This window comes from Grus americana, chromosome 8 (assembly GCF_028858705.1).
Source record: "Grus americana isolate bGruAme1 chromosome 8, bGruAme1.mat, whole genome shotgun sequence".
Classification (NCBI taxonomy): Eukaryota; Metazoa; Chordata; class Aves; order Gruiformes; family Gruidae; genus Grus; species Grus americana.
In genome coordinates this window covers 5,721,194-5,748,890 of record NC_072859.1, presented here as the reverse complement: position 1 = coordinate 5,748,890, position 27,697 = coordinate 5,721,194, and the positions used below count along the sequence as shown (strand labels likewise).

Below are 27,697 nucleotides of genomic sequence, written 5' to 3'. Positions count from 1 at the left end.
TATTAAATCAGGAAAAATTCTATGGATCACTAAAAAAGCCTGTTCCAAAACAGCTGGGGTATCTACAGCATGTGATGGTGGGGAACGCACAAATCTCCAAAACTCAGAAATCCCCTTGACAGGGTGCTCTGTCGACTGAACTCTCTGAGCGAAACCACAGAGAGGACACTGAAGAGTATTATCAGCCCAGTTTTTGAAGCTGGAAAGACTACAACATGGAACTCTTAATTATCTTTTGGAGAATCTAAGCCCAAATCTATTGTGGAGCTAGAAAGGAAAGCCGGGTCAGAGAACTGTCAGAGAATACACCTTGCACTCCAGGAATAAAGAAATACCCTGTTTTGGCATATCAGAAGGGGACTGCACATTTACTTCCACAAAGAAAAGCTGCTATGGGACAATACAAGCAGCCTTGTTGCAGTCCCTGGGTTATTTGTAGCAAAGAGGAGATACAGAGATACAAAAAACAGGAAAAAGTTTACTTTTAATACAATATTGTCTCTGAAGATACCTTTAGTGATTTATTACTAATGACAACTTTCCTTTTTTAGAGGCTAAAATGTTTTCATTATTTAAAAAAATCAAGAAGAAAAGCCATCTTAAGTTCCCAGTAAACAGAAATAGGAATTTATACACACTATTTAAGATTTTGTACTTTACACCGCTCAATTTCCGCTCCCTACTGCAATTACCTGTCTGCAGAGGAAATAACACACAACATTCTGTGCTTAGCTAGGTTTATAAGAACAATGAATATACAAGGCAACGCCACATTATTTTTAAACAGATTTTTTTTTTTTTCTTTTTTGGAACATTAAAAGACTTTCTGAAGATGGGATTCTGATGGTTCCTTGACAGAAGAAAACAGCATTACTAAATCCAAACCAGACTTGGAATATTCCTGACAGCTGTACTGCAAGGTTTTCATTTGGATGCTTTTGTTAGTAAATATGCTCTATAGCATGCTCAATTGAACTGGCAGCATAAATGTCACTGCACTCAGGTGACTAAATTAATACTGAAGCTCCCTTAGCCATGGTGTTCTGATATCACGGCTTAGTGGCTACTACCTTTAAAATCTATACTGTTTTATGTATGGCCATTTACTGTAAAGGTCCCCAATGTATCATCCTCAGGATTCTCAGATATAAGATATTCCTCATGCTTAAAAAAAAATCCTCCAAGGCACCAGAGGTTTCTGTTAGACTACGATTATTTACCTGCCAAAAGAAAGTAACGTTAAGATGGTGCAACCATTAAGGTTGTTACTTTTCTGCTATTTGAGAGCTTTGATGTGACAACTTCAACTTTCATTTAACAGCTCCTTGCATTAAACATCATCTGAAGGTTGTGCAAGCTGATACGGCAGCATCGTTTGTGGCAATGCAGCTGAAATAATGAGTGTCATTTCAAACGTTAACTAAAAGGAAATGCAGCATATAGTTAGAAAACAAAGGCTATTGCTTAGCTCAGTCCTTCTTTATGAGTCTTTGCTACTTTGCTGTTCTTTAACATTTTAAGATTTCCATACAGTTTGTCTTTTTCTATTTTTACAAGGCAAACAACAATGTTAAAGAACAGCCAATTTCAGTTGATTTAAGTGCCTCTTCAGCTAGGGCATGGCTTAAGCTAATTTCAGTTTATCTCAAATCCAAAAAACCATTTGCATTTTCTCCTGCAGCTGTAGACCAGCAGACAGGCAAATTAAACAGCATTTTAAGAGTAACAGGGATCTCAGGAGAGGAGAGATAAATACAATAGCATTTGGTAAGCTGGCAAAATGCCATTTGCCTACTTTGACCTTGACTTTTTATAATCTTTTTGTTTTAAATAAAGATCAAATCCTTAGAATGTTGAGTTTCACCACCACTTCATGAAGTGTTCACAAGTTTTCTACCATAACCAACCTTAAATGTATTTGTACAGAGGGGGTCATTTAAAAAAACCAAAAAACCAAAACCATGCAACTGTTTCAAAGTAAGTGGAATATAACTGCTGCTGAAATAGCCTCTAACCATGTCTATTTTTATACAGAAGTCACCACCTAGAAGTCTCTTCTAAAGGCTGATGTTCTTTCATTTAGTTCATTAATCCTGAAATCTCTGAAAGCTGCTGCCAGTTGGCGGTGGCTAAGCACATGCATAAATTTAGAACATGCAAATGCAAGATCACTTTTAGACATCCTATAAGTAAATCACTCACTAGGAACTAAGAATGAAAGAAAAAAAAAATTAATGGCATGAGAAGAGTTAAATAAAGAAGAGTGGTAACCAGACACAGACCCTACATAGTAAAGATCCAATGTGCATCAGCCTATTTCACTGCAGACTTTTCTTCTGCCAGAATTACATGTGATAACACAACATAAGGGATAGATCTATATTCTTGCTGCTCCCCATACTTTAAACACCGGAAAATAAAATACTGTAAGTGTCCTTTATGCTTCCTTAAAATGTTTCCTTCCTGTGCCATTTCTTTTTCCATGTGAGCACTCCTTGCAGTGTTCCTTTTATCCACACACTAGTATGAAGCTCTGGGTAGTAGCCTGGGATTATAGAACTGAGGTCTCAGCACCCAAACTCCCCAAATGAAGAAACCAAACTGCCTTTGAGCACACACTTTCACACGGGACACAACGAGTGCTTGCATTTATACACCCTATCCAAGTAGGTTTCCAAGTGGGTATGCCTTTCTCTGGGGTCACCCTCCCACCAGCTGTATTTCATACCATCCTGAACTTCCCAACATCCTGCAGGTATTTAAAAAAATGCATCTAACACACATCCCCCACAGAGTAAATAATGAGATTTAAGTCTAAAAAAATCCTCTCCAGAGATTCTGAAGTCATGCTGAAAGTCATCAAGCCGATGCTTATTCCATGTTTCCCTATTGGCTATGTTTCCCTCATCAAAGAATTGTGCTTTCAAACATTGATGGGCAAAAACTTCTCTGAAGAAATCTATGCAAGGTGAACATATGCTGTAGTCATTTAATATCTGATAGACTTCCCTACAAAAAACCCCTCTACGTTAATTCTCAGACTGCCTTTTTTTTCCAAGTGAAATTTCAGCTAGAATCATTCTAATCTCCTTATGTCTGAAGCAAGAAAATATCTATCTATTTATTTTCATTCAGTTTCTTTTTGTAAAGACTGGCTAATTTATCCAAAGTCCCAAGTTATTTCCAGAGAGATCAGGGAGATCTCCTCTTCAGTTTCCCATATGCCACATCTATTACAATGTAATCAAGGAGATTACTCTGTTTCAAGTGATAGCTCCATTTTTCCTAGAGGCAGAAATCCATAGTTTCTGAGAAGTCTTGAGTGAGCAAAGAGAGACTACCAAGTTTGGGCTGGAAGGGAATAGCATTTGCCCAGCAAAGACTAAAGCAATACTTCGCACATCCAGTCCATAACTTCTACGCAAGATAAACTGCTTACATCTGTGTCTGAACTGTCCCCTCCACAAATAGAGGCTCAGTTGCAGCCTTGGGAGAGATTAGCAGCAGCCAGTAATTCACACAAAAGTCCTATTTTCCAAGAACAACCTTTCATTAAAGTTTATACATTGATAAAATTGGCACTTGCACAATGGCTCAAATAGTGCCCTCCTGTCCTTATCAAACCGTGGAACAGAGAGAAGTTGCTCTGCTTGGGGAGGGTCGTTTCAGTTTCTGATAACTCACCCCATCAGATCTAATTAGCCCAAGTTATTGAAAAGCCTTCTGCCCTATTAAAGATTGATTTGCTCAGATAAGTCGCTGCAGAAATTGTTTCCTGCTGTGCCAGGTTATGATGTTTGCTTTGTGGAACAGCAGCTTGAAGAAAGGATGCTTGCATCAGAAAGACATAAGGCTAATAAAATAAATTCCTGAAATTTGAGCCGACCTCTTAAAAACACTCACCGGGTGCGCATATAATCACACTCCATAATTATTCTAATTTGCACAATTAAGAGCTGAATAAACACCATAAATTCAAATGAAAAACCCCAGACACAGGCTGGTGCTGCTACTGGAATATTTTAAAATCCAAAATATACAACACTGCTGCTGACGATTTCTCTAACTGCTGCAACACGAGAGCACCTTATTCAAATCCAGTTAGGTACCTACCACCAAATCAAAAGAATAAAAATGAAGCAATAAAATTGTTTCTCCTACAGCTCATTAGCATTGTTTCCTTCTCAATCCCATCTTTTGGTACAATCACAACTGACACAATAGTTTATACACTCCTGAGATGCCTGCCTCCTGCAAGCTCCCCACTCTCCCCAAAACATCCCAAATTAAAAGCCATCCTACTTAGATGGGCTGCTGCAGTTATTTAGCCAAGCTAAGGCAGAAATCCCGGGGCAGGCAAAGGAACAGACTTTAAAAGTGACCATACCCCATAACTAGCGCATTCCTCTGGATAACCATCTTCTCCGCGGACAAAGGTTTTGGCATTTCCAGGTAGCCATCTCACGCTGGAAATGGAAGATGAAAACAACAACAATACGCAACAGCTCTCTGCCCGCTACTGTGTTTCTCCTCCTAGACACTTAAACCAACACTTTCTGATCAGTTATCTTTCCCATCAGGCAAGATGTTTCTCATACTCACCACTCAACGGCTTTGTCTGCACTAGCACCTTCCTCACCAGGCTTGCCATACTGGAAATTTTACCCACGTTGTCTAAACCTGCTCAGGACCAAACCGGGTGGAAGAGTTAAAAAAACCCGCCTGCATCTAGTCTCTGCGTCTCCGCTGGCCCCTTGGCTTTTTCTACTGAGGCTGCACAGCGTCTGGATGAACAAGGATGAAAACACACACACACACACACGTGCATGCACACGCACAGGAAGCTTGGAACTGAATCAGTATTAAACGTACCGACTTCCTTCTTCATGCTCCAGTATCTCTGCTGTAAACAAGCACTGCATATTAGCTAAGCGAAGCCGAAAAGTCCAGCAGAGAAGGACAAAAGAAGGGAGTGGCTCCAGCAAGGAATAACTATTTTAAATACACAAACATCTTCCCATCAGATTAAAACTAGCTTTTAAATTAGGCAAATTCTGAAACCATTGTTGTGACAGAATATCTCAAGACAAACAGGAGACGCTGCTTCCTCCTCTGGAGAGGTCTCCTGGATTTCCAGTACGAAGCGTCCCGTAAGCCTTCCGAGTGCCTGGATGAAAGCCTTGAGAAGTGTTCGTGTTGCTCTGGGGACAGAAGGCAAAGAAAGGGGAGGAGGTTGCAAAAACAAGCCCTAAAAGAAACACCACCAGCTACAACCACCGCACCTCATGGTATAGGTGCCATGAACACGCAGGGTAGGGATGCTGAGCTTACATCTGGATCAGACCACGTGGCTACCAGCCCTGCCCCACAAGCCAGCTGCCAGCTCTCAGGAACAAGGTCAGCCTGGCAGGAGGGCACTCGTGTGCAGGGATCAGGCAGGAGCCAAACCACATCGTCTTGAGAGATCTCCATCTCACCCCACACAGCTTCAGGCTCCTTCCATCTTCAATGGGTTTTCACCGCCATTTTAAGGCATTTAACTCATGGCAGCTCCCACCTCTGAGCAAACCGGAGAACACACCACAAGCGTGCATTGGACAGGCCACCAAACCTAGATCTCCAGCAGGCCCACATGCCTGGCAGACAGGATGAGCAAGGGCAAGCAGAACCCACAAGAGAGCTGGCAACAGCCACTTCTGCCTACTGCTGCCCTCACGGATGTCCTGCTGCAGACCGTGCCAAGCTGGGTGGCTCTGGAGAACATCCTACCAGGTCTGCGGAGGGAGTGAGCCAGAACACAGACCACTGCCCATCCTCTGCATTACAACAGGCTGCAGCAGCAGCCCTCCAAGCCTGCAAGCCTGCCTCCTCCAAGCACCTCCGGAAGAGAAGACGGACAGGGCAGCTTTGGTCCCTCGCCAAGGAGCCAAGTGTTAACAAGGATCAGCCAAACTGTGACCATCCTCACCCAGGACCAGGGCCCAGCTGTAGCAGCCTTTTGGCTCACAGCAGCCCAGATGCTGGGAAATACAAATCTGGTGGACTTCTCCCCACGCATCCACAGCAGGAAAGGCTGAGATGCATGTGGCTTCACAGCACCAGAAACTGTTCCCCTTGTCTCTGACAGTGTACCAAAGTTACAGCAGCTCTTGATCTGGGATCTTCAGCAGCCGGATCTTTATTGATGACACTAATGGAGTAATGCCTGACCCCTGTGTGGTTTCTCAAGCTAAGTCGCACAGTGGCCAGCACAAAAGGCTGAGTGAAGAGAAGCTGGCAGCTTGGCAATACTTAGTCCCAGGATGATAAGAAGTGCCTTTCTGAAAAAGCTGCCATCTTACGCCTTTTCAGACAGCTGCATGTTATTTATCTTTGTATCAAAGACCACTTATCTCATAAAAGAGCTTTATTACATCCAAGCTGGAACACTGAAAGATCTGCAACTACTCAACAAACATCCTTTTTATTATCACCTTGCAAAGCTGGCTACTAAAAGATCTCTCATTTTTGCTTAATCTCTTGATATGGCAACAGCAGATTCCACAGTCCACTTCTTCCCCTCCCCTCTTTCTGTTGTGTCTTTCAGGACAAACCAAATTCTCATAAAAGTGAAATAAAATTAAATTGCTGCTATTGCTTAAGGCATGTAACTGTGAGATCAAGGGGTTGGGGTTAAAAAAAAAAAGAGATAGAGCTGCTCTTAAAATCAGACTTCACAGGGTACACGGGACAAGTTGCACAACAATCCTCCACGTAAGAGAGAGAAGTCTAATTACAGAGAAAGAAGGGAACATTGGGCAAGCACCGTGCAAGCCCACCAATTTTCTGCCAAAGGGCTTCTCCGTGTCCCACCATCCAAGCTTAAAAAGTGACACTTCCTTATGGTAGAAGTGGACACAGTTTCAAACCTTCATTTCCATTTAACCAGAAGCAACACACTATCATGTAAGAGTGACTGAGAAAGTGTCCCTCCGTGCTTGCACCCCTTTGCTTGGCCAGCCACACCATCCCATGTGCCGCAGCCAGCCCCTGCCCTGCCAGAAGCCTTCATCCAGACGTTGGCTCACCTCTCAGTCTTCTCTCCTGAGATCCAGGCAGGGAACAGGTCATGCAAGTTGTTATTCTGGCAAACTCTTCCCTGCTAATCTTTCAAGTGGGCCCTGGGATCAACCTCTACCTATAGCATGATGATTTAAAAAAAAAAAAAAAAAAAAACAACAAACCCAAACATTAACAGTCTCCAATAACAAAACGTGCATTCACATCCATTTGGGCTTGAGACTGCCCAGCCACACAGACATAAACCATCCCGTAGGACCGTGCCTAGATACATATGTGTGTATACATGCACACATCCAGCGACAGTGCAGGACCATCTCCAATCTCTTGGGTAGCCCTTGAGAGGTTGGGAAGCACATTGTGACCAGCATCAACATCATGCAAGTCCCACTTGGGAAACGGATCTGTACACAAGATAACGTGAGGTTCGTGTAGTCCCATATGCCAGCTAACTGCCTTAATACAAGTGTTTATGTGCACATCTACTGAAAGACATCCAGAATTTCATTGTTCAAGTGTAATGAAATCACTGCTACAGAACAAAACACAAATCATTTCTTTAATACACGTCAGCCGAAGAAGACTTCACATTAACGCCCTCGTCCCTGCCAAGTACTGAAACAATTACTGCATGAATATTAACGGGGTTCCTCGGCAGGATGATGCGATTATCACAGGGAATCTCAGGAGTCGCTGCGAGACTCTTCACAATGCCTCAAATTTATATCAATTAAAAGAGCGATTACTTCAGGCAGCAGAGGCTCCTCAGCCTGGTTACAGAGGGGGTTCCACGTAATAAAAATAACAAGCCCCAGGATGAGACAGCTTGGGAGCAATGGAAAGAAAACATTGCTGCTTCCACTGACTACACTCTGAGGAGTCACAGGTTTTCACATTTTCAGAAAGGGAAAAAGACGACAGCAGCTCTGCTGCTTCTCACACCCCATCAGGAGAAGAAAAATTGTCTTGACTGTGGTATCTATTTAAGATTGTGTAAAAAGAAGAGTCTGGTCAGTGAACTCCGTGAAGAGGTTTTCTGGGATAAACCAACACCGTAACATACAGAGACGGGAATGGAGAGTACGAAGAGCAGCACGCGGGCTTCAGTCCAGCAAAACTGTGCTCAAACTCTTCCACTCATTTCCATTTTCAACCCCACTTCCTCAGTATTAGGGGCTTTCACCTGCTACACACCAAATTTAATGGTATATTGTATACTTTTGCAGTGATAGCCGATTACAGCTCCTCACCCGGTTCCAGAAACACAAGGAGGCACGCAGTCTCCCGAGCAGAGCCTGCCCAGGTTTATGGCTCTCTTGGTGGCTAGGACTTTCAAACCTACTTCAAAGGTTTAATGCTTTAGTCTAAAGCTTCAAAAGCAGCACCTTAAAACTGGGCATCTCCCCTTTGTTTGCCATATGGATTATGGAAAGATGTAATGAAAGCTTGTTCCTAACAAAAATATAAGATCAATCATATTTTTAACATTACATATAAAAGCAGTACTTAGAATTTTTGCTTCATTTGCAAATATACTCAAAACCAGAGAAATTATAACTTTGGGTAGGTAGGATCCTATTTTAAGTTTGGGATCTCATACATTTATGATACGCGATTCTGAATCAAGACATAAAGAGGGTGTTGTGATTTCAGGTCCCATTTGTACTAAGGATCCACTAGCACCTCCAATTTTACAGGCTTTACCAAAGAGGAAGGACATCCTCTCCCCACCCTTGAATACCTCTCCTTCTACAGACTCTTAAAAAAAAAAAAAGAAAAAAGAAAAAAGAAAAAAAAGTTGACACCCAGCACAGTGACCTGATGTTTTCCATGCATTTGCCCTCTGATAAGCACACAAATGCCTTCTGCTGGGCGTTTTCCCTGTTAACCTTCCTGACCAAAAACATTAATGCTCAGAAGAAAATGGAACCTAATACACTAGGTAATGATACTAAATATAAGCAATGAGTCAAATTACTTTGTTTCTCAGGCATTCAACTTAACAAGTTGTTGCAGAAGTTCAAAACCTGTGCTGAGCCTAGAAGAGATAATTTCTCATTTTTGAGTATTTTTTTTTTTTTAAAGTGAAATATGTTCTTAAAAACAGAATTATTATAGAACTCCAAAACAGATGCAGTTCAGGCAATTCTTTATAACAGCTGTTACTATGAGAAAAACCTCATCACCCATGACCACCTAAAAAACATGATTACAACTGGTATAAGTAAAGAGAAAGGAGGTACAGAAAAAAAAAGCACGCAGGACAGGGAGTATCCTGGACACTGCTGCAATTCCTTTCAGACTGCTCCTGCCGTGGGTTTGGCACCGAAGACAGATTACATTGGCCGGGACAGCCACGGCCAGGCACAAAGCTGAGCGTGCAATGGGGGACTCTGCACCCCAACTCCACCAATTCCAGCAGAAGGATGGGAAAAGTCCAAAGCATTCAACCGCCCTTGAAAGCAAAGTCTCAAGGCTGGCGAAGCGACAGAAAGCCAGTGGGAGATGCTTCCCGCTATGCAAAGGACAGTGGGAGGTTGCTTTTGAAACAGAAAAATACACACTTTTAAAAAAGAAGAGATTAAATATCTAACGGACAACTCAATGGAGGAAATCAATCATGCATTAACAGTTTTGATCATTCTCAAAGTATTTACACAGTATGCATTCAAAGACTTTCTTTTTAAAAAAAAACACAACCCAAAGAGATTAAAGACCCACTGGATTGTTAAAGAAAATATTCACATTTGCATGTTCATTTTTTTTTAAGGTTTATCTCTACATATATTCACCAAATCTCCACCCCTGCAAATTGTGTCCAATCTAGAAAAAGTAATCAACCTGAAAAACCTCAATTTTTAAAGTCTTTTCAGTACCACATGTCTCTGCACATTAACTGGGAATCAAGATAGCCAGGGAAAAAGAGTACTGAGATGACAGAGATGGTTATAAATTTGAGTATATTTTCTATGTCTAAATGCCAATAGCTTTGTGTTTCTGGTTTGCTTTAGCATAATTTGAAACACAAGGAAATTATCAGTAACTGCAGACATTATTAATGCTGCTGTGACTGATACAACAATAATGCTTTACAAGACATCTATAGCAAGGGGGGTGTGTGTGTGTGTGGGGAGAACCATATAGACTTCCAGAAATGCATTGATAAAAGGACATAATGTCTTCTTGAATCTGTCAAAAACAAACGTGTCTAATAACTCTTGAAAGGACAAAGAACCACTGTAAAAAAGTTGCAAACATGGACTCACCCTTTTCTGCATGCAGCATGAATTGTCTGAAATAGAGACCATTGTTTTATCTACATTTTACTGTCTGCAAAATCAAACTTTCCACCAGCAGCTCAGCAAGTTCTCAGTACGGGGCTGAGGTTCATCCTCCCCTCAACAACCAAGTTCACCATGGCTGTGGAGGTCCTAACGCGTGCGGTACAAGAGCTGTCTTGTCTCCATTTTTCCAAACCCCACGGTTTTTCCCCCAAACAGGTCTCCCTTTCTTCCCCAGCAATCTACCTCCTCTGGAAGAAGTCCCTTTCTCTGCGGAGAACAAAAGAGGACAGGAAGATGAGGCAGGTTGTCTAACAGAGGGATGTGAGTCTAGAAGAGGGGATCTTGTGTCTGTCCTTAGAGAAGCAGTCGTTGGGATCTGCAGGGCAATCTCAGCAGCTACAGGTGGTCGCAAAACAAAACAGGCAGTCTGCTACTGCATGCAAGTGTCTGTTCTGCCTACACACAAAACCTGCATGGATAAGGCAAAAAAATCCCACAAACATATAAGCTTCACTGAGACAAGTGTTTCTTACCTCTAGCACAATATCCTTGATGAACAAATTAACTTTGCTGGAATTTATCCGGTATTATAAGGCGCACTAAACAAACAAACAAAAAAAATCTATAAATAAGAGTGAGGTTTTAAATTCTGCCAATGAAAGGTTTTGATAAGGAAAAATTTACAGATTGCTTTCTCCTCTCCCATTGCCCTCCCTCCCCTGGAAGACAGACAATTTTCTGCACAAATGTGCAAGTAAAGACGTGCTAAAGATTGTTTTCGAGCTGCTATTTGAGCCAGACCAAAAGAAAAAAAAAGAAGCAGCAGCTAAATTCAGAAGACAGGAAATCTGAAACGAAAGATGAAAAAGAACTGGATAAATCATGCCATTGCCAGTAAAGGGGGAATGCCTTTGTGGCTGACACATAGCTGTGTGTGCCAGCCTGGCAGATCTCAGCAGCAAGGAGTTTTCAGCGGCCTCATCGCCTCTGTTAACTGCTAAGTGAATAACCCAGAATCCCGACAAACAGGAAATTTATTGGAAACTGAACAAAAAACAGCCAGTGGTTCATTCTGCAGGTTAAGGCGCTTTTAAATGAAATGGACAATTAAGAGATTATAGCTTCCTAATCAAACCACATATTTGAAAGATGCATGGGAGGAAAGAAGGGAAGGGGGAAGTCAGGGAGACTGAGAATGGGAAGCTCAAAAAAAAAAAAAAGATCAGATATCTACAACAGATTAAATGGGGAAAAAAGAGAAGAAATGCACACTTAGGTTTTGTCTTTACATACTCTTCTGGTCCTCATACAGGACTTTGCAGTCCTTAGTCCAGTGTAAACAGACATACATAAGCTGGAAATGGACACGGCATCTCTCTAGAAAAATAATTTTGGGGTGTGTACAGGAGACAGAAGTGTGTTTCTATAACCCTATGCTCAGCACGGGGAGAAAATGCTGTTTGCACTTGCAGAACATCCATCTCACTTCCGATTGCTGTTACTGCAGGACTGTTCCCAGTTCTTGCCACTGACTTTGCTGGGAGGCGAGATCAACGATTTTGTTGTCAGCACCAGTGCAAAGAAAAAAAAAATGCATCAGACCTCACTTTGCCCTGTGCCCCTTGTTTCAGAGGAGGCTCTCCAACTGAAAGACGATAAAGAGAGACAAGAAGTGCCTTCTCACATACCTTACTGGTGCTCTGCATAAAGAGTACATCATTCACTAGTAGGCTAATGAATTACCTATTTTATTGTAGGATATTGTCAAGTTAAAATAACAAAATAGCGCTATTACTGTGTTATTACTAAAATTCAAATAAATTTCAGTAATAATAATGTTAGTTATAAAAAAATAAAACATGCAGTTAATGAAAGTAACTGACAGCAATGGGAGCTTTGCCTACTCTGCAAGATAGAAGAGATTCAAAAAAGTCCCTCTCCTTCATTTTCAGTCACCCCTTGGTGATATCAAACTTACTAATTTGCAGCTTCATTGATAACTCCAAGTCTGGAATAGGTTTATTGCTGGTGTCAATATCTTAAAAGCAGGATGCAGATATTAAATCTTTAACATAAAGGCTTTCTTTATCAAGAAGCTCAGACAACCAAAACAATTTTTTAAAAGCCTTTCTCAACAGATAACAACTTGTCTCCCTCTCACCTGTTCAAAATAATTCTCATGGCTCTTAAAATATTAACATACTCCCCTAAGCCTTAAGGTTAAGTTTTAAAAATGCAAGAGGTATGAACCCTTTTGCCTTCCCAGCTCCCAAGCATGTCACCTTTCCAGGCGACTGCACCCTCAAGGCAGCTTGCTCCCCAAACCTTCAGTAAAAGGGACTACTGAGCTCCGGAGCCGGTATAGGAGGGGCAAAAAATTCTGGTAGCAGTGAGCTGTGATACTGGTTGAGGTGTATTATGAAACCTCCCCAGCATGCAATAACCAGAACCATGCTCTGGTCCTAAAAGGGACCATGCATTTGCAGGAGAGGATGAAGCGGAGCCACCCTCTGCCTGGAGCAATCCTCCCAGAAGGAATTTGGAAGTGTGAGAGAGGCCAGGCTGCTGGAGTCCTCCTCCAGGACAGCAGAAGAAACTGGCCAGTCTCTGCCTTTCTTCTCCCAGGATCTCCCTCTTGCCCCCACCACCAACCAGACATTTTTAATCGCTGTGACTACATATGAGATCTTAGGCTTTTGCAGTTGGCAGACAGCTGCCAGAAACCCACTCTTAATCCCTAAACTTGAGCACATTCGTAAGAAAAACAGAAGAGTTCAGAACCACATGAGAATCTTGTAATTTGCTCTCCAAAATAACCCTAAAAGCCCATGGCAATCCACGTGCAAAGGAATGTATTTTTCCTTACAAAACCTCAAATGAGCATTTCAGTCCCATGTCATCATGGGAATCAAAACTACCAGTTTTGAAAAATCATAGATTTGTACATTGGCTGTGTGAAAGTCCAAATCTGTAGTTTAATGAAGCAATTGTTTTTCCTTTAGCAGAACAGAAAGGCAGTTGTTTTCAATTGTTTTGCACAAATCTTCCTCATCTGCTTTCCCAAGCAGATTTTTACCTGAGCATACGCACACCTCTGCCAAGGGGCGGGTACCTGTATTTTAGAGTAGGTGAGAGAAGACAAAAAAAAGCTACAAGATATTGTAGCCCAAAAAATCAAAGCACACCTTCACACCAGATTCCAGTCATGTTACTAAATGAAAATTAGTGACTTTTACCCTCCTATGTGCTTGTAGTCCTGGGCTTTTGTTTGTACTACAATTAGTGGCTACCTATCAAGAAGAAAACCCACCGACCTTCAAAAGTTTGTCTGGAGAGGGTGAAAGCATGAAGCAGTGGTAGTATTTATGAGAGAGATGCTCATTTTACTGAAGGAATGAGGAATATCTTTATGCATGAGCAACAGTTACCTCGTTCATCGAAGCAGAGTTGACTCGACTGCTCATTGCTTTCTTGTGAGTGTAACTGTGAGTCAACAGCCAGCTGAAAAACCTCAGAGTGTAGCTGAGTGTCATGCCAGAGTTGCGGAAGGTTTTCTAAAAGGGGGTAAGTCAGACATTTGACAGGCTGTTGGACCACAACCAGTGGAAGCAACACGCAGCCAAAATTCACATACTGAGAGAGAAGCCTTCCCCACAAGTGTAAAACAGCTCTGGGATACCATTTTCATGAAAAGCAAAAGCCACTTTAGACCCCCAAAGTATGGTTTCAAATGTTAAATCACCACCATCATGTCAGTAACAGCCTAGAATCATTTGTGCAAAATGGTTTTATGTAAAATGATCGTTTCAAGGGAACAGGGGCCAGGTGAGTGAAAGCCACAAATCCCCTCATGCATTTATTCCCATGAATACAAACATGGAAGCTGAGTGAGGGGACAGGAGAGATTATCCCCTCAGCACAGAGAGAAGGGAAGGCTTGGCCTCTTAGCGGCGGTTGCTGAAAACCTTTCTAATTCTCTGATGGACTGAAAAAGACCACAGGTAAAAGACATCCCACAGAACATTCTCATCAAAAGGATATGAATTTTGGTAGAAAAACCAGCAAGATGGCACACTGCTCCATGTGGGGCAATGGTAAGGAAAGGGAAACACACAGACAAGGAGATAGGATAAGATATACCATGAACTATAGAAGGAGGAAGAACAGAAGAGAATAAAGCCAGGCTAGTTGTTTTGGGGGTTGGGAGAACAGAGAAGAAACATAGGAAGCATAATAAGCAAAGTATATATAACTGTTTCTTTCCTATAAAAGCATATGGGACAAGATCATACAGGTATTTTTCACCCTTGCGTATAAGCACATATCCTCAGGCTAGTAAGTGCCAGGTATATTTTTCCAAGGACTTGAGGAAATACTTGTATTAAAATTAAAAATAAAAGGGAATGCTCTCTTAATCTGCTATGCAATCTGAATCCCCACTTATAAATGGCAGGGACTGGAGACAATGAGAAATTGCTAGATTACACAGTCCTCTGCAATGCAGTTAGCAACAGCTGAGGGGTAAAGTTGGAAAAACACCAATGGACTTCAGAATGCCAAATTAAGTTTGCTTGCACAGTTGCTGCTAATAAAAACCACAAAGCCTTTCTCTCGATCTCCGCACCGCCTCATTATACCGCTCTGTGATGTTCAAACAGAACTAAAATCATAGAAAAAGCCTCAGAAAAAAATCCTGTCTCCAACATCGTCAGTCCTCCCTGAAGTCGAGCAAACAGAGTGGCTGCAGAGCCGGGCACAGCTTCATGTTTGATCCTTCACCAAGGATTTTTGGTGAAGCCCGTTTCCCAACACAGGCAGGAGTTAACTCGTTACTCCAAGTGCCAAAGACAGCAACTCACGCATCCCAGCGGGAGAGGCACTTCAGCTTGCAGCAAAACGTGTAATGTCAAGCCAATGAAGTCATGATGCAGAATCAGACAGGAAAATATTTTCCTACTATCTCACGGATAAACAGAACTTGCTAAAACTTATTAAAATGTCTGCTGAGAGCTACAAGACGGTTTCTTCGTTTTCTAAAGCTGTAAACTCCTCACCAAGCATGAAGGGTTGTCCTGTGATTCAAAGAGAGCAAATGTAAAGCGATAATGTGCACTGAGCTACAGAAGCTACTCTGTCAGAGCTCGGTAATTACATGAACGAACTGATCTATTAACAGCGAGTCTAAATACAGCCCCCCAAGGGGCTACAACTCAATCAATGGTATTTTGAGAGGAAACGTTGCTATTGCAAGGGAACTGCGATGGCAGAAGGGAAGACTAGCCACATGGTTATCAGCAATGAGAAATTACCTACTTATGGAATAATAAATTGTGCTATATTTAAAAAAAAAAATTACACTACAAAGAACTTCATTTCACACAGGCTGCATTTAGAAGTACATCAGTTAAATCTAATTTGCCTTTCTACAGCAGATTAGTGATAGAAATTCTCACCTTGCATCTAAATTGAAGGGTTTCCCAACTGCATTACCAAAGTAAAAATCACAGCGCTACACTTTCTTAACAGTTTTATTGTTGTGAAAATGATTCCGACTTCAGAAGGCAGCTTCACCTTTGGTAAGGAAGATGTGTCAGTGAATTCCTCAGACCAACAGCCCTTCAACAGTTAACCCTACCAGCCAATCCTCCTCCGCAAGGGGAGAATTGCTACTGGAGTGCAATGCATTTTGTAGAGCAAACTAATCCCAAGAGCCCCCTAATAAAATTCTGTTGTAGCCTAAAGAGCCACCCTTCAAAGAAACATGTGTTCCTGCCTGTTTTCTTGTGTAAATGACACTGTGAAACAGATATTTACATTCTCAGGTCAAGCTTACCAAAATTAGTCACATAAAATATTGGCATGTTTTCTACAATTTCACATTAATTCAATTTTATCTTGCTCCTACACTTAAAGACCATGATTCAGAAAATATTTGGAGAAATACTTAACTTTTCTAAAGAATATCACAATTTCTTCTTTTTATCAGTAGCCAGCATGTAGATATCATCAAATCTGTGCACAGCTACCATCCCTGCTTAAAAACTCTATGGCACAACAGATTGATCTTTCACAAGTTAACAGTCCTGCTTGCATCCTGGACATATTACGGATTGCTCTGTTTTTCTAACAGTGGTTAGAAAAAACAAAACACTTCTCCATTACTCACCTCTCCCCACTACAACAAGGAGAAAGGAAAAAAAAAAACAAACCACCACCTATCAGGAGCTGCTGTATCTATATTACGTGTAATTCAACACACAGGAAGAGCCCTTTAAAAAGGAGAGGGATTATTTGCATGTAGCAAAGACCAAGAAGTCCAAGAGCAAACATGAAGAAGGCTGCACAGTCAGAGACATGACACTGCATTCCTTGGCAATACTACCACTTTCTTACCCCTCTTTTCAAGGAATTAGGCAAAGCTGCAGCACTTGCAAAGAAGAGGAACAAAAAAAGGAAACAAGGATAATGAAGGTGTCATAGTCAAAAAAAAAAAAAAGATTATTCACAAAGAAACTCTCAAAAATAAACATGCTTTGTTGCCTGCTTTTTATTTTCCATCTTTCACGTATCTCTCTGCTTTTGTGCATATGATTGGCTTTTTTCTTTATTAAAAAAACCCCTGCACACAGCTTGGACTGTGCCTATGAAAGTGCGATACTGTATGAGCAGCGAACGGCCACAGGCCAACAGTCAGCAACTTTCAACACAGCTGGCATTAGGGATTCCACAGACTATGGTCCTTTTGTTACCAGAGCTGAAGGACATCAAATATGTCTCTCATTTGACTAGCACATGTTGCTCCAACGTACTTACACTTTACACAGTCTAAGCTTTCAGTCTGAAAGAGAGGGGACGTTTTTAAAATTTGTATTTTCATATTTCCAAAGGAGATTGAAGGATTAAACGTTAGTCCACCGTGGTAAACAACCTGAAATGACAGCTCTGACAAGATGTTAACTTTCTAAAATTTTTATCATTGGGTTTGTACTGAAGCAGAATGAATGGATTATAAATAGGTGGGGGTTTTTTTGTTTGGTTGGGTTTTTTTTTTTCAATCATTTTTTTTATCAGGTTTGCTCCAAAACACAGAGTGACAGAGAAGCCACACAAGAATATATTTGAAAGATCAGATATGAAAGGAGTTACAACAGGTCTTAAAGGGAAATGTTTTAATTTTCCACACAGAGTAATGCCAATTGCAAATAAAAATAAAAGTTTAAAAAAAAGCATTGCTGTACACTGTCAAGTGTTACTTTACACAAAGTGACATCAGTAAGAGATCTGCCGAAATGCCAAATGCTGGGCCCCGGTGCACCATGGAGGTAGGTGCTTGCAAGGAAGAAACTAGCACTGCACTCTGTGTTTTCAGGGGGGAAGCCACCCTAAAATCACTTCCTTTCAAACACACTCCATCTCAACTAGTGTTTTGAGTAAATAAAATTATAAACACAAAGACCACTCCTTACATTATTAAGGATGACTGTCTCCACACGTGGTTATTTGGCACAAGGAAGCCACAATCATAAATTATGCTTTTATTACACATGATTTTCCTTTTATCTTTAGTTACGCTGCACCATCATCCAGGGTTCTTCGGGAGACTCACGTTCCGAGATCCAAGTGACTATCTTACAGTTCGTAAGGCTTTTCTCCTCCATAACACAAATCCTCAAGCTTTCAGCTAGTTATCCTTGTACCAAGTCCAGCTATTTTGTTCAGGACACAGCATCTCTCCAAGACAAACGCTTACATCAGATACACTTTAGACCCCATACATGGGTAAAAGTCACAAAGCAGGACTTGGGCATGCATGAGCATCTAGTTCTACAAACCTTTTGAGACTACTGCCAGTTAAGAATTGATGATAAGAACAGTTTTATTCAGCAAGAAAAATTAAATCAGGTATATAGGAGGCCTTCTTATCTTGTTTGCTATGTAGGCATTAAATCTAGACTGGGTTTAACGTATAAGGCTGAATCCTGCATGGCATTGCATTCATAAAGTGCACAAGGAATTATTTTGCCTTGAAAACTAAAAATCAAATTCGAGATAGTTGTAAGCATGAGTATAAAACAATGATGACGAGGAAGAGAAAGGGATACGAACATTTCTCTGAGGCTAAATATTGAGGCAACTGTTAAGGGAGTTTCTGCTTTGGTGAAATCCCTCCTCAGTGCAGGGGGACACTTCAAAGCTAAGCTACTGCTCGCTGAAATTCTTCAGTTAAATGGGAGCTGATACTTCGAAATCAGCTTCGAATTATAGAGAAATTGGCCCTGAAGGCTCCTTGTAGAATTGCTTTATTTAGATAATCAACAAAATAGTAAGACTGGAGAAAAAGTGACAAGAGCAACACAAATATTCTACTTTAAATAAATATGAAACCCCTACACTTTGGCCTTCAGAAATCATCTTTTTGCCTGCCACAAAACAATAGGACTCTGTTCTCTTTGTACTCCTGACATGTTTTATTTCAACCACCACACCCAGTTCTGGGAAGGGCACTACGATAGCTGCTGATTTGTTTGCAAGATGGTGCAAAGTGAAGTCAAAGTTAATGATCCCATATCCTGTTTGATTTTTAATTTTTTTTTGTAATATCGCACCAATAAACACCGAGACAAAATTCACTCATACGTGCACAAAAAGGAAAAAGAGTGAAAGGAGTAAAAAGTTATCCTATACTGGATGCTGATTAAAAACCAAAAGAACACTGAAAAAAAAGTGTGTAGCAGAGCTCGTGAATAGCAACGAGCAGCTGCAGGCAAAAGATAGGGAGCAGAATCCCTTGGGGTGCGCGTACTCTCCGAGTGAACAGGGCTCAGGCTACAGCAGCCCATGGAAACACTGCAGCAGAGCTTCCACCGCACCATCTCAGCCTTAATTGGCACAAGCTTCAAAGCAAGGATAAATTCTTTCCTCCATACATTCAAGCCCCAACCTTTCCAAAACCTACAGCTGACATGTTCCCTACTGAAGAAGTATTGTAAGTCAAAAATCAGATTGTCTTTAACATAGCTCTGATGGTTGTTGGGTGTAATACCCTGAGCTTATTTTCACCAGTGACCTAGATATGATAGAGAAATTATATTGATGCAAATCCAGACTAAATCAAAATAAACCAGTGTATGCACTGGGGAGCATGTGTGTATATCTTTTGAGTTGTACATCACAAGGTACATCAGATCCTTTACCTAGGCTGAAGACCTGAAGAGGACAAGCAGGTAAGTTTAAGAAGTCCGTTGTGTGTTATGATCTCAAGCTGGCCACCCGGCTAGAACAATAAAAGAATTTCAGCCAAATGAGCATTACTTCCTCCAGACTGTCTTTTAAAAATTAAACTCTGTAAAGATAACGAGAGTCATGCTCAGAGTTAATTATAGCATATACGTTATAGTGGTTAAAAATGCTAAAAAGAGGTGGTGGGAAAGGAAGGAAGGAAGGTAGCTTAGGGAAAAAGAAAAAAGAAAATAGGGAATGGCAAACCTGTCACGTGCCTGTCATGCACCACGTGCGGCAAGATGGAAGGAAGCGCATAAGGTCTATGGAGAAGAAAAGTCCCAAAGCCTGAGGAACAGCTGAAGACAGACTGAAGCCCCATAAAGGCTGCGACATGTAAGAAACCAACACAAGTCTGAGTAATGTGCAAATTAAGTGGAAAAAAACAAGAAAAAGCTTCTCCCCCTGCTTTTTATCCCAGCTGAAAGCACAAGGGGAGAACTATCCTGCTCCCACACTTGCGCCCGACTTCTCAAAGCCCAGCCTATTGATATTCTATTTGAGCAACAGAAGCAAGTAAATTATACATCTGAGGAAATCCCAAAGCCAGCAAGCCCCGTGAGGAGCAGGACAGCATGCTGCCAGGCTCCCAGAGCAGCTGAGGGAGAATCTCATTTTCACATGTAATCTGCACTTGTGTCTTCCTGTCTTAGGATTTTCTTTCTAACCCTATAATCAAATGTTTAGCAGCTACTTTGAGAGTACACATAGTGCTTTTTCCTTCTGTTCCTAAACTTTGGCTAGTAAACAGGTGATCCAACACAGACAGGCTACTTATTTCTTTGGGATTGGCAAATTGATGGATTGAGTAAAATTCACAACACCCTTTGCTCAGCGCTAAACCCAGAGTCAGTGTCTTTCCTCCTAGCACAACTGGCTGTGCCTTGGGACCTTATCTTTGGAGAATCACCTCCTCCTGGGATCGGGAAGTGACAGAAGGGATGTGAAAGGAGAGCCTGGCTCAGAAAACTTCACGGCAGCTGCCTAATGCATGCACGTGTGTGTGCCTATGTACAGCTCTGTCTCACTGTCCAGAGAGCAATATGATAAGCCTCTAATTAGTTAAGCTTTCCAATGCAGCAGAGCATGTGCATACACTCTGACTTACAACGGTGACCTACTATCTTCTGAAGCCGACCAGAGGACCCGACGCAGGCTGTGCTGTTCAGGATGACAGCGCTGGCCCGTACCTGGAGGATGCAGAGAAATCTGGCAGTGTGAAATGACCATGGAAATGACTGATTTCCCCCCTCAAAATGATATTTTTTCTGCACATACAAGTGGCTGTGAATTCATAACTTCTCAACACCCCCCCCACTAGCAACTGCCCTTATTTAAAAGATTCCTCACAGTTGCTAAAAGCCAGCAGTAAAGTAGATATAAAAGACTTGCAAAAATCACTGTAACAAGAAAAACTGTCAGCAGAAAGATACTGGAAAGCTACAGAAAAGGTTTCACCCTTATTCATGCTAGTTACACAATAGGATGATTTATGATTTTCCTCCTAATATTTGTAGAATCAGCTTGTAAAATTGGGAAATAAAGTTTCACCATCTGTGAAATCAGCACAAATACCAAGGAATCTTTAATCTTTCCCAAGCTGAAACCAAGTTCAGCTCCAGGCCAGCTAGGTTAAAAAAGCGGCAAGTTTAGATCATCGAGGATGCCTAATCAAATGGTACAGCATTCAAACAAATGTGTATCCCCAAGCTGAATCATGTTATCGCTTCTTATTACCCACGGGGGAAAAAACAATGCTCAAGTAAAGTGGGGAAAAGGAGTTGGGATAAGCATTTGATCACAAAAATAAAACTCAAAGTTGAAACAGATGACTCAAATTATGGGGAAAAAAAATCATTTATAAACATATCCTTTTGAGAAGTAGAGCAGTACTCGCTCTCCTCTGAGCCTGTAAGTCAACTTGCTCATTTGTTCCCTGCACTTTGTCTCAAACAGCAGGTGCAGCCAGGTGGAGTATTGGTACAAGTCCATGATAAAAAGCCAGTTATCTTTGCAAATATTAATATTCATCAATTCCCCTTGCAGATAAAACAATAAATGTTTGCTTCCACAGATGGAGGAAATGTTATTTAAACCACGATACTGTTCTAGTAAATCCGAGACAGATGGGCCAGGATTCAGGGACAACTGAAGTTGCAGTGTTTATGATAAGGGAATTAGAGTGACAGAAAGCCTCTTGCTGGGAAATGTGGGGTCTGGTAGATTTGCATTTGGTTTATAAAGACAATGGATGCTCTACAAATACGCTGGTCAAGGTCAGTGAGCCGGAACAGTTTTGGAGGTAATGGGTCAGTCCTAAAAGAGAGCAAAGAGATTTCCAGATAATTGTTCTACAAAGCACCATTCACAGAGTCCAGCAGGTCGCTGCAACAAACCCAAAATAAGTTTTTGCTGTATCTTGTTTATCTCTCAGTGTCAAGAAACAATGAGTTTGGGGAGAAGGAGGAAAGTGGGAGAGAAAATACCCCAATCTCTCAGATCACAAGAGAGAGAGGAAAAAAAAACAGCCAAGTTAAATTTCAAGAATATTATTCTTTTGCATTTAATAGTGATATAGAGTGTTTGTGACCCACCTATACCAAGCAGACACAGAGCAATTAAAACTTTTCCATCTCATATAATCAAAATACTGTTCAAATGAAGACAGGATTAACCATGTACCTCTGCCTGTAACTTGGCTGCAGTAACCTGTAACCGACTGACTTTTTTTTTTTTTTTAGCCAGCCGAGTCAAAGGTGTTAACAGAAGACTGGACCTGGTACCCTGTGACCAAGGCAGCAAAATTTATCCACTTCAGCAAATGTTGACAGAGCCATTATTCAGGCACAACTTCAGATAAGTCATTACTAAAGTCTTGAGCTCCAACAGTGAACTGTAGGGGTCCCTGCTCTTGGTTCATCTACCACAGCTGATAATGTGCTGGGGGGAAAAAGTAAAAGAAAAAAAAAGAAAAAAGTATGCAGGCTTGCATACACTATTACTACAGAAAGTAGATGCACACAGACTATATTAAGAAGATGTTGTAAAACTGGCATTTTTCTAATGAGCCTGCATATTTTAATGATGCTATCTGAAAGAAGGGTCAGATTAACAAGGCTACAGGGCAAAAATAAAGACATAAAGAAACCAATCATACATATATAACTAAGGCAGCTGCCAAAACTTTACTTGTCCAGTTAAACATTTTAAGTAAACTATGGTAAAATTTAACCCAAGTAACCAAGTTTACTGAACGGAATCTGTACCATTTCAGGCATAGCAGCAGATGCTGTGCATCTTCTTTCTATCCCACTGTCAGTCTGCTCTCTAATTATGTATCTTTAAAAAACAGACATCAGTGATCGATGCTTACTGAACTTCTAACAGGGCATTTGATTTTCCCGCTTGAAAAAAAGCTTTGAGCATGATAAAGTAATTTCTTTACACTCTGCCTATTTCTCACTTAAGCATCACCCTGAAAACTTCAGCCTGGTGATAACAATAGCATTAGTGTTACTGAAGGCTTATAGTTAGGAAGGGGAAAGATAAACTCTTTTTTTTTTTTTTTTTTAATATGTGGATGTCTTTGGAGTAAATGAGGAGGAAGCTGAGATATTGCAAGTTGACACTGAGGACAGAAAATCATGGAATTAATACGTGTTGCATAGCTTAAAATAAGAAAAAAAAAGTTCCTTCCTGGTGATCAATTTTCAAGTCCAAGCAGCTTGTGTCTTCATTGGCCACTGGTATTTCTCCACATCGGGGGAAGAAGAAGAAGAAAAAAAAAAAAAAAAGGCATCTCATTCCAGCAGGAAATGAGGGTCAAAAACACTGAAATCAACAACTTCATATTTGAGATTGGGAAAAAAAAAAAACCAGTATTACTATTGGTATTCCAAAAAGCGACTTTTTAAAGCACATTCCTCAACTCCACATGACAGCCACTGAGGCACGTAACCCTATCCAGAGGGACAGCATCAACAGGCAGCGGCTGCTTCCTACATCAATCACTAGGGAACAGGGCAAGTTTAAAAGGCTGCAATATTTGTACGCACTTATTCCTTCACTGGTTTTATATGACAGAATTACAACTAAAATAAAATGGAAAAACAACGACAGCTCAAGTTTAGCAAAGCAAACTTCTAAACCTGCTTGCGTCACATCTCCTGACTTACTGGTTGATGTGACGTGCCAGAAGTAAAGAGCTTCCTCATGTAACTATCACGTCTTCTACTACTTTATCTTTGTCTTCCTCATAAACACTCGTAAAAAAACCATAACACTGCTTAAAATGCAAGTGCAAGAAGCATTTCATATCTACAGCAAAACCTGTTTCTTCTGGTCTTATCAGTACTTTCATTAGAGGTGCTTTTAGCGTCTATCTTCCATCTTTACTGCTTGTATCCATGTTGATGTTGAAACACTTTTCAAGTGTGTACCAGGTCACAGGATAAGGGTTGCTATTTTCTTCCTACTTTTTTCAGAAGTTTCTTAGAACTTAGAAACAATTTCTTCCTGCAGCAACGAACCTGTTCCTCTTTGCATTGCCCTGGAATTCCAAAGCCTTTTTGTTTACTTCCTCATTTGCACGCAATCCCCCACACCCCCCTTTTTTAAATAATGCAGTTCTGGGAAAACATAATTTCTTAACAAGCTGCCACTGAAAAGCCTGAAGATAGCGGTATTACTGTCACTTACCAGCAACCAAGCAAAAACTTCAAAATGGAAAAAAAAGAAAAATCAAAAGCATATCTAGATTTTGCTGTCTATCTTCAGTACTAATGGATGTAATCACTGCAAAAATGTCATACATTTTATCCATGTTTTATTTCTATTACAGACGTTTTGATAGGAGATTTTGACAATTATTACATTCTTCTTCTGCAGTTTTCTTAGATCAATAAATTTAGCTACTGCACTTAATGCATCTTATTTTTAAAAAGGTGTCCCCCCCAAAGCACAAGCAGAAGGCAACAGAAGGGCCAAACAAAGGATGGGAGGTGGGGGGAACTGAGGGCGGAAAAGAGACAGGTTAGAAAAATCAGTTTTACACACTAGAATTCATTATTAAGCTGATATTTTCCTGAGAGATTTTAATTTGATTTCAAATGCTCATCTAGCCTTCCCATACACAGCTTTCCAGATCTCTAACTGGAGAGCTGCATCTCTTCTACTTGCTGACAACTAGCTTGGTAGAGTGCGAGACACAAAAAAAGAGACACTCCAGGCAAGATGACAAATATCCAAAGTGTCTGATGGGAAAGAAACCGTGGAAGCTGGAGTGTTGAAAGAGATGGGGTAATCGTGGACAATATACTGAACATGAGATTGTTGTGGGGAAAACTGAGCCGGTAACTAAGACAGGTTTTGGATGCAAATGAAGGATTCCAGCAGATGTATGTTCTGACCATGCCTAGATCAGTATCATATTTTGTTGGACATTTCTAGAGAGCTTCTCACGAACTGCGAGTGAAGAAAAGCAATAGCAGAATACTGAGCCGCAAGACTAAACCTAAGTGATCTGACAACCTGAAACTTCACCAGCTTCTAAGGAGCTGGAAGTAGTCTTGGGTTCTCAGCAGATCCCTAATCCCTACCAATTTCTGCACTTGAACAGTGTCCCACTCCTACTTTCTAGATTCCCCCAACCTTTCAGTTACAGCAGTCAGCAAAACACGAGCCTTTACTTATTATTGTAGGCAAATAACAAACATACCAAACAAAACCCTACACAGTGCATGCCTTGTCTTTCAAGGCACTGGATGCTAGCTACAGCAAGTTATTTTTCATACACTTGAAAGATTTAAAACAGAATGATGTGGTGGGGGGTTTTGGTGGGTTTTGGTTTTTGGGGTTTTTTTTGCATTTACTATCAAATAAAATTAGAAATTAAAAAAAAAGGAAGCGTCAATATTCCCCATGTATTTTGTGGAAGCATCCCAAGTGCTAGCATAAATGCACTGAGAGAAACTGCTGAAACAGCGTAACACGAAACATTTAATTAAACTGGAAATACCTATAAGCATTCTTGTACACAGATCATGCATGGATGATGGGGATAAAGGCTGCTATGAAAGACCAGATAACTTACTGAAATATTCAGCTGCTGAGGATATGAGGGAAGGAAAGGATATTATTAAAATGTTTATTATGGTAATACATAGAAATTAATTTGAAAAAATCGGCTCCCGCTACACAAGCCTCATAATGAGCTTATAGCCTAAACACTGATGCTTTGTCAGATTAAGCATACTTTGCTTCCTTTGTATTTTATGATGTGATGTAGCCACATGCTCTTTTTTTTTTTTTCTTTAAGAGACGTCTCCTTCAATATTCTATTACCAGGGAAATAGGGCTAAGAGACAGAAGTGTCAGCCTTTGAAAGGCAACAGGATTTAAAAATTAACTGAGGGGGAAAAATGTCCAGTTATCTGTTAATACTAGACTATTTTATTTTTTTCTTCAAGGAAGTCAGTGTCATTTTACAGTTCAGAACTTGCTAGCATTGGGTTACAGAGATAACAGGATTTACATGATCATGACAATTTTTAAAATAACCGATCACTATTACTAAATTTTACTTGTCCTGCAGACAAGTCAAAGCAATTTTCTACTTGTCAAAGATGATAAATCAGTTGTCTGGTGACACTGACAAGTGGATTTGTCAAATCTCCCTTGAAGTACTTCGGTCTCTGCTTTCAGGCTGCCTGTGAGCTCCTGAGAGTAGGGTAACACAACAATAAGGCAGGGATTAGGGAGAGTTTAGATTTTTAGGGCTGCGTCCATTTCCCCAGCTTTCTTGGTATTTTTTTTTTCTGCTTTACCATTAAAGTGGGTGTACAGCATCCAGCTGCTGGGTTTTATTCTAGCACTTCACCCACAGAATTCCAGTTAAAAGCAGAAGAGTTAAAAAAAAAAAAAAAAACTAAAACTACACCCTGCATTTTAAAATACATTATTTTGCTTATAAATATCAACTTATCTTTTCTTCAAGACAGGGGCACGCCTTAGGAAAGATGAAATTAAACCTCATTTCTTCTACTCACTCTGTTTGCCACCAGAAACTACTCAAAAGAAACAACTGGTATTTGAAGCGAGGGGGGAAAAAGCAATGGCAAGGATGTGTGAATGGAAGCATATACCTTGTGCCTACCAGCCTGAAGACCATCCGCTTACTTACAATAAAGGTGGAAATGTTCCAATGAAATACTTTAAGTACTGATGTTAAATAAGGTGAACAAGATCTAATACGAATTGCTCCCTTTTTAGCCTTTCCTTCACAAAATAAATTAAAAGGATGTTAATACGCTGTTTGGCCTGTACTTCTAAAACAGATGAAGTTGTGCTTAAGAGTCCATGCAGGTGTACTTCAGACAAAGACTAATTTGAAAAAATAACTAGCTACAGACAAAATATATTACGAAATTACAAAATGCAGAAGAGGAAATGTTTTTTCCTACTACCCTCAGAAGTAACAGCACTTGGGCTTCTTCTCCAGCGGCAATTCCCCAGTGCTCTGCAGTGAGCTTCCAACGTTCTTGATCCAAAGACCAGACAAACGCAAACAGCAGCTCACATTTAACCAGCAGATATGAAAAGATGAGAAGCCTCAAAATGAAGCCCAGGGGCAGTGTTTCAAATTGAATCCTCCTCCTGAGCAAGCGAGCCTGTTAGCGAGGCCCTCTCCAGGCACCACTGAGCACCACCTCCTCCTCCAGACCTTCAAATAGACCTTGGAGTAGCAAGGTGGATCCTGGAGTTGAGTTTGACCTCCAAGGCTTGCTTTGCTCAGGGATGGCTTCCCCGGGATTGCACACAATGCTACTGCATCTGGCACGTACTTCGATTTCTATAAAGGTCAAAGAATTAGTAGAAGCAGCAAGAAATTGTTTTTCACCTTGCCATACAAAATGTGAGCTACTTCACAACAAATAACTCCCTGCTCACGAGCCTGTTCTTCATTGGAAAACCTGAAAAGCGTAAGGTTTTGCATTTTATTTTCTCTCTCTCTCAGCAAGGAACGCTAAAGAGCTCACAGGTTTGAGATGGAGGATTAGCATTGGTTTTGCTGTGTC

General features: G+C 40.8%; 1 protein-coding gene across 4 annotated transcripts in view; it reads right to left on the bottom strand.

Annotated features, from left to right (window-relative positions):
- Nucleotides 1–27,697, bottom strand: part of RASAL2 (RAS protein activator like 2) — a 186,899-nt gene that overhangs the window by 143,820 nt on the left and 15,382 nt on the right. The window contains exon 1 of one of the 4 annotated variants that reach the window (XM_054833248.1): nucleotides 4,603–4,759. The exons of the other annotated variants lie outside the window; for them this stretch is intronic. Within the exon in view, the coding sequence (XP_054689223.1) occupies nucleotides 4,603–4,651 (49 nt within the window). The 5' untranslated portion in view covers nucleotides 4,652–4,759. Of the gene's footprint in view, nucleotides 1–4,602; nucleotides 4,760–27,697 lie in introns of those variants that run through there. 4 annotated transcript variants of the gene reach the window in all.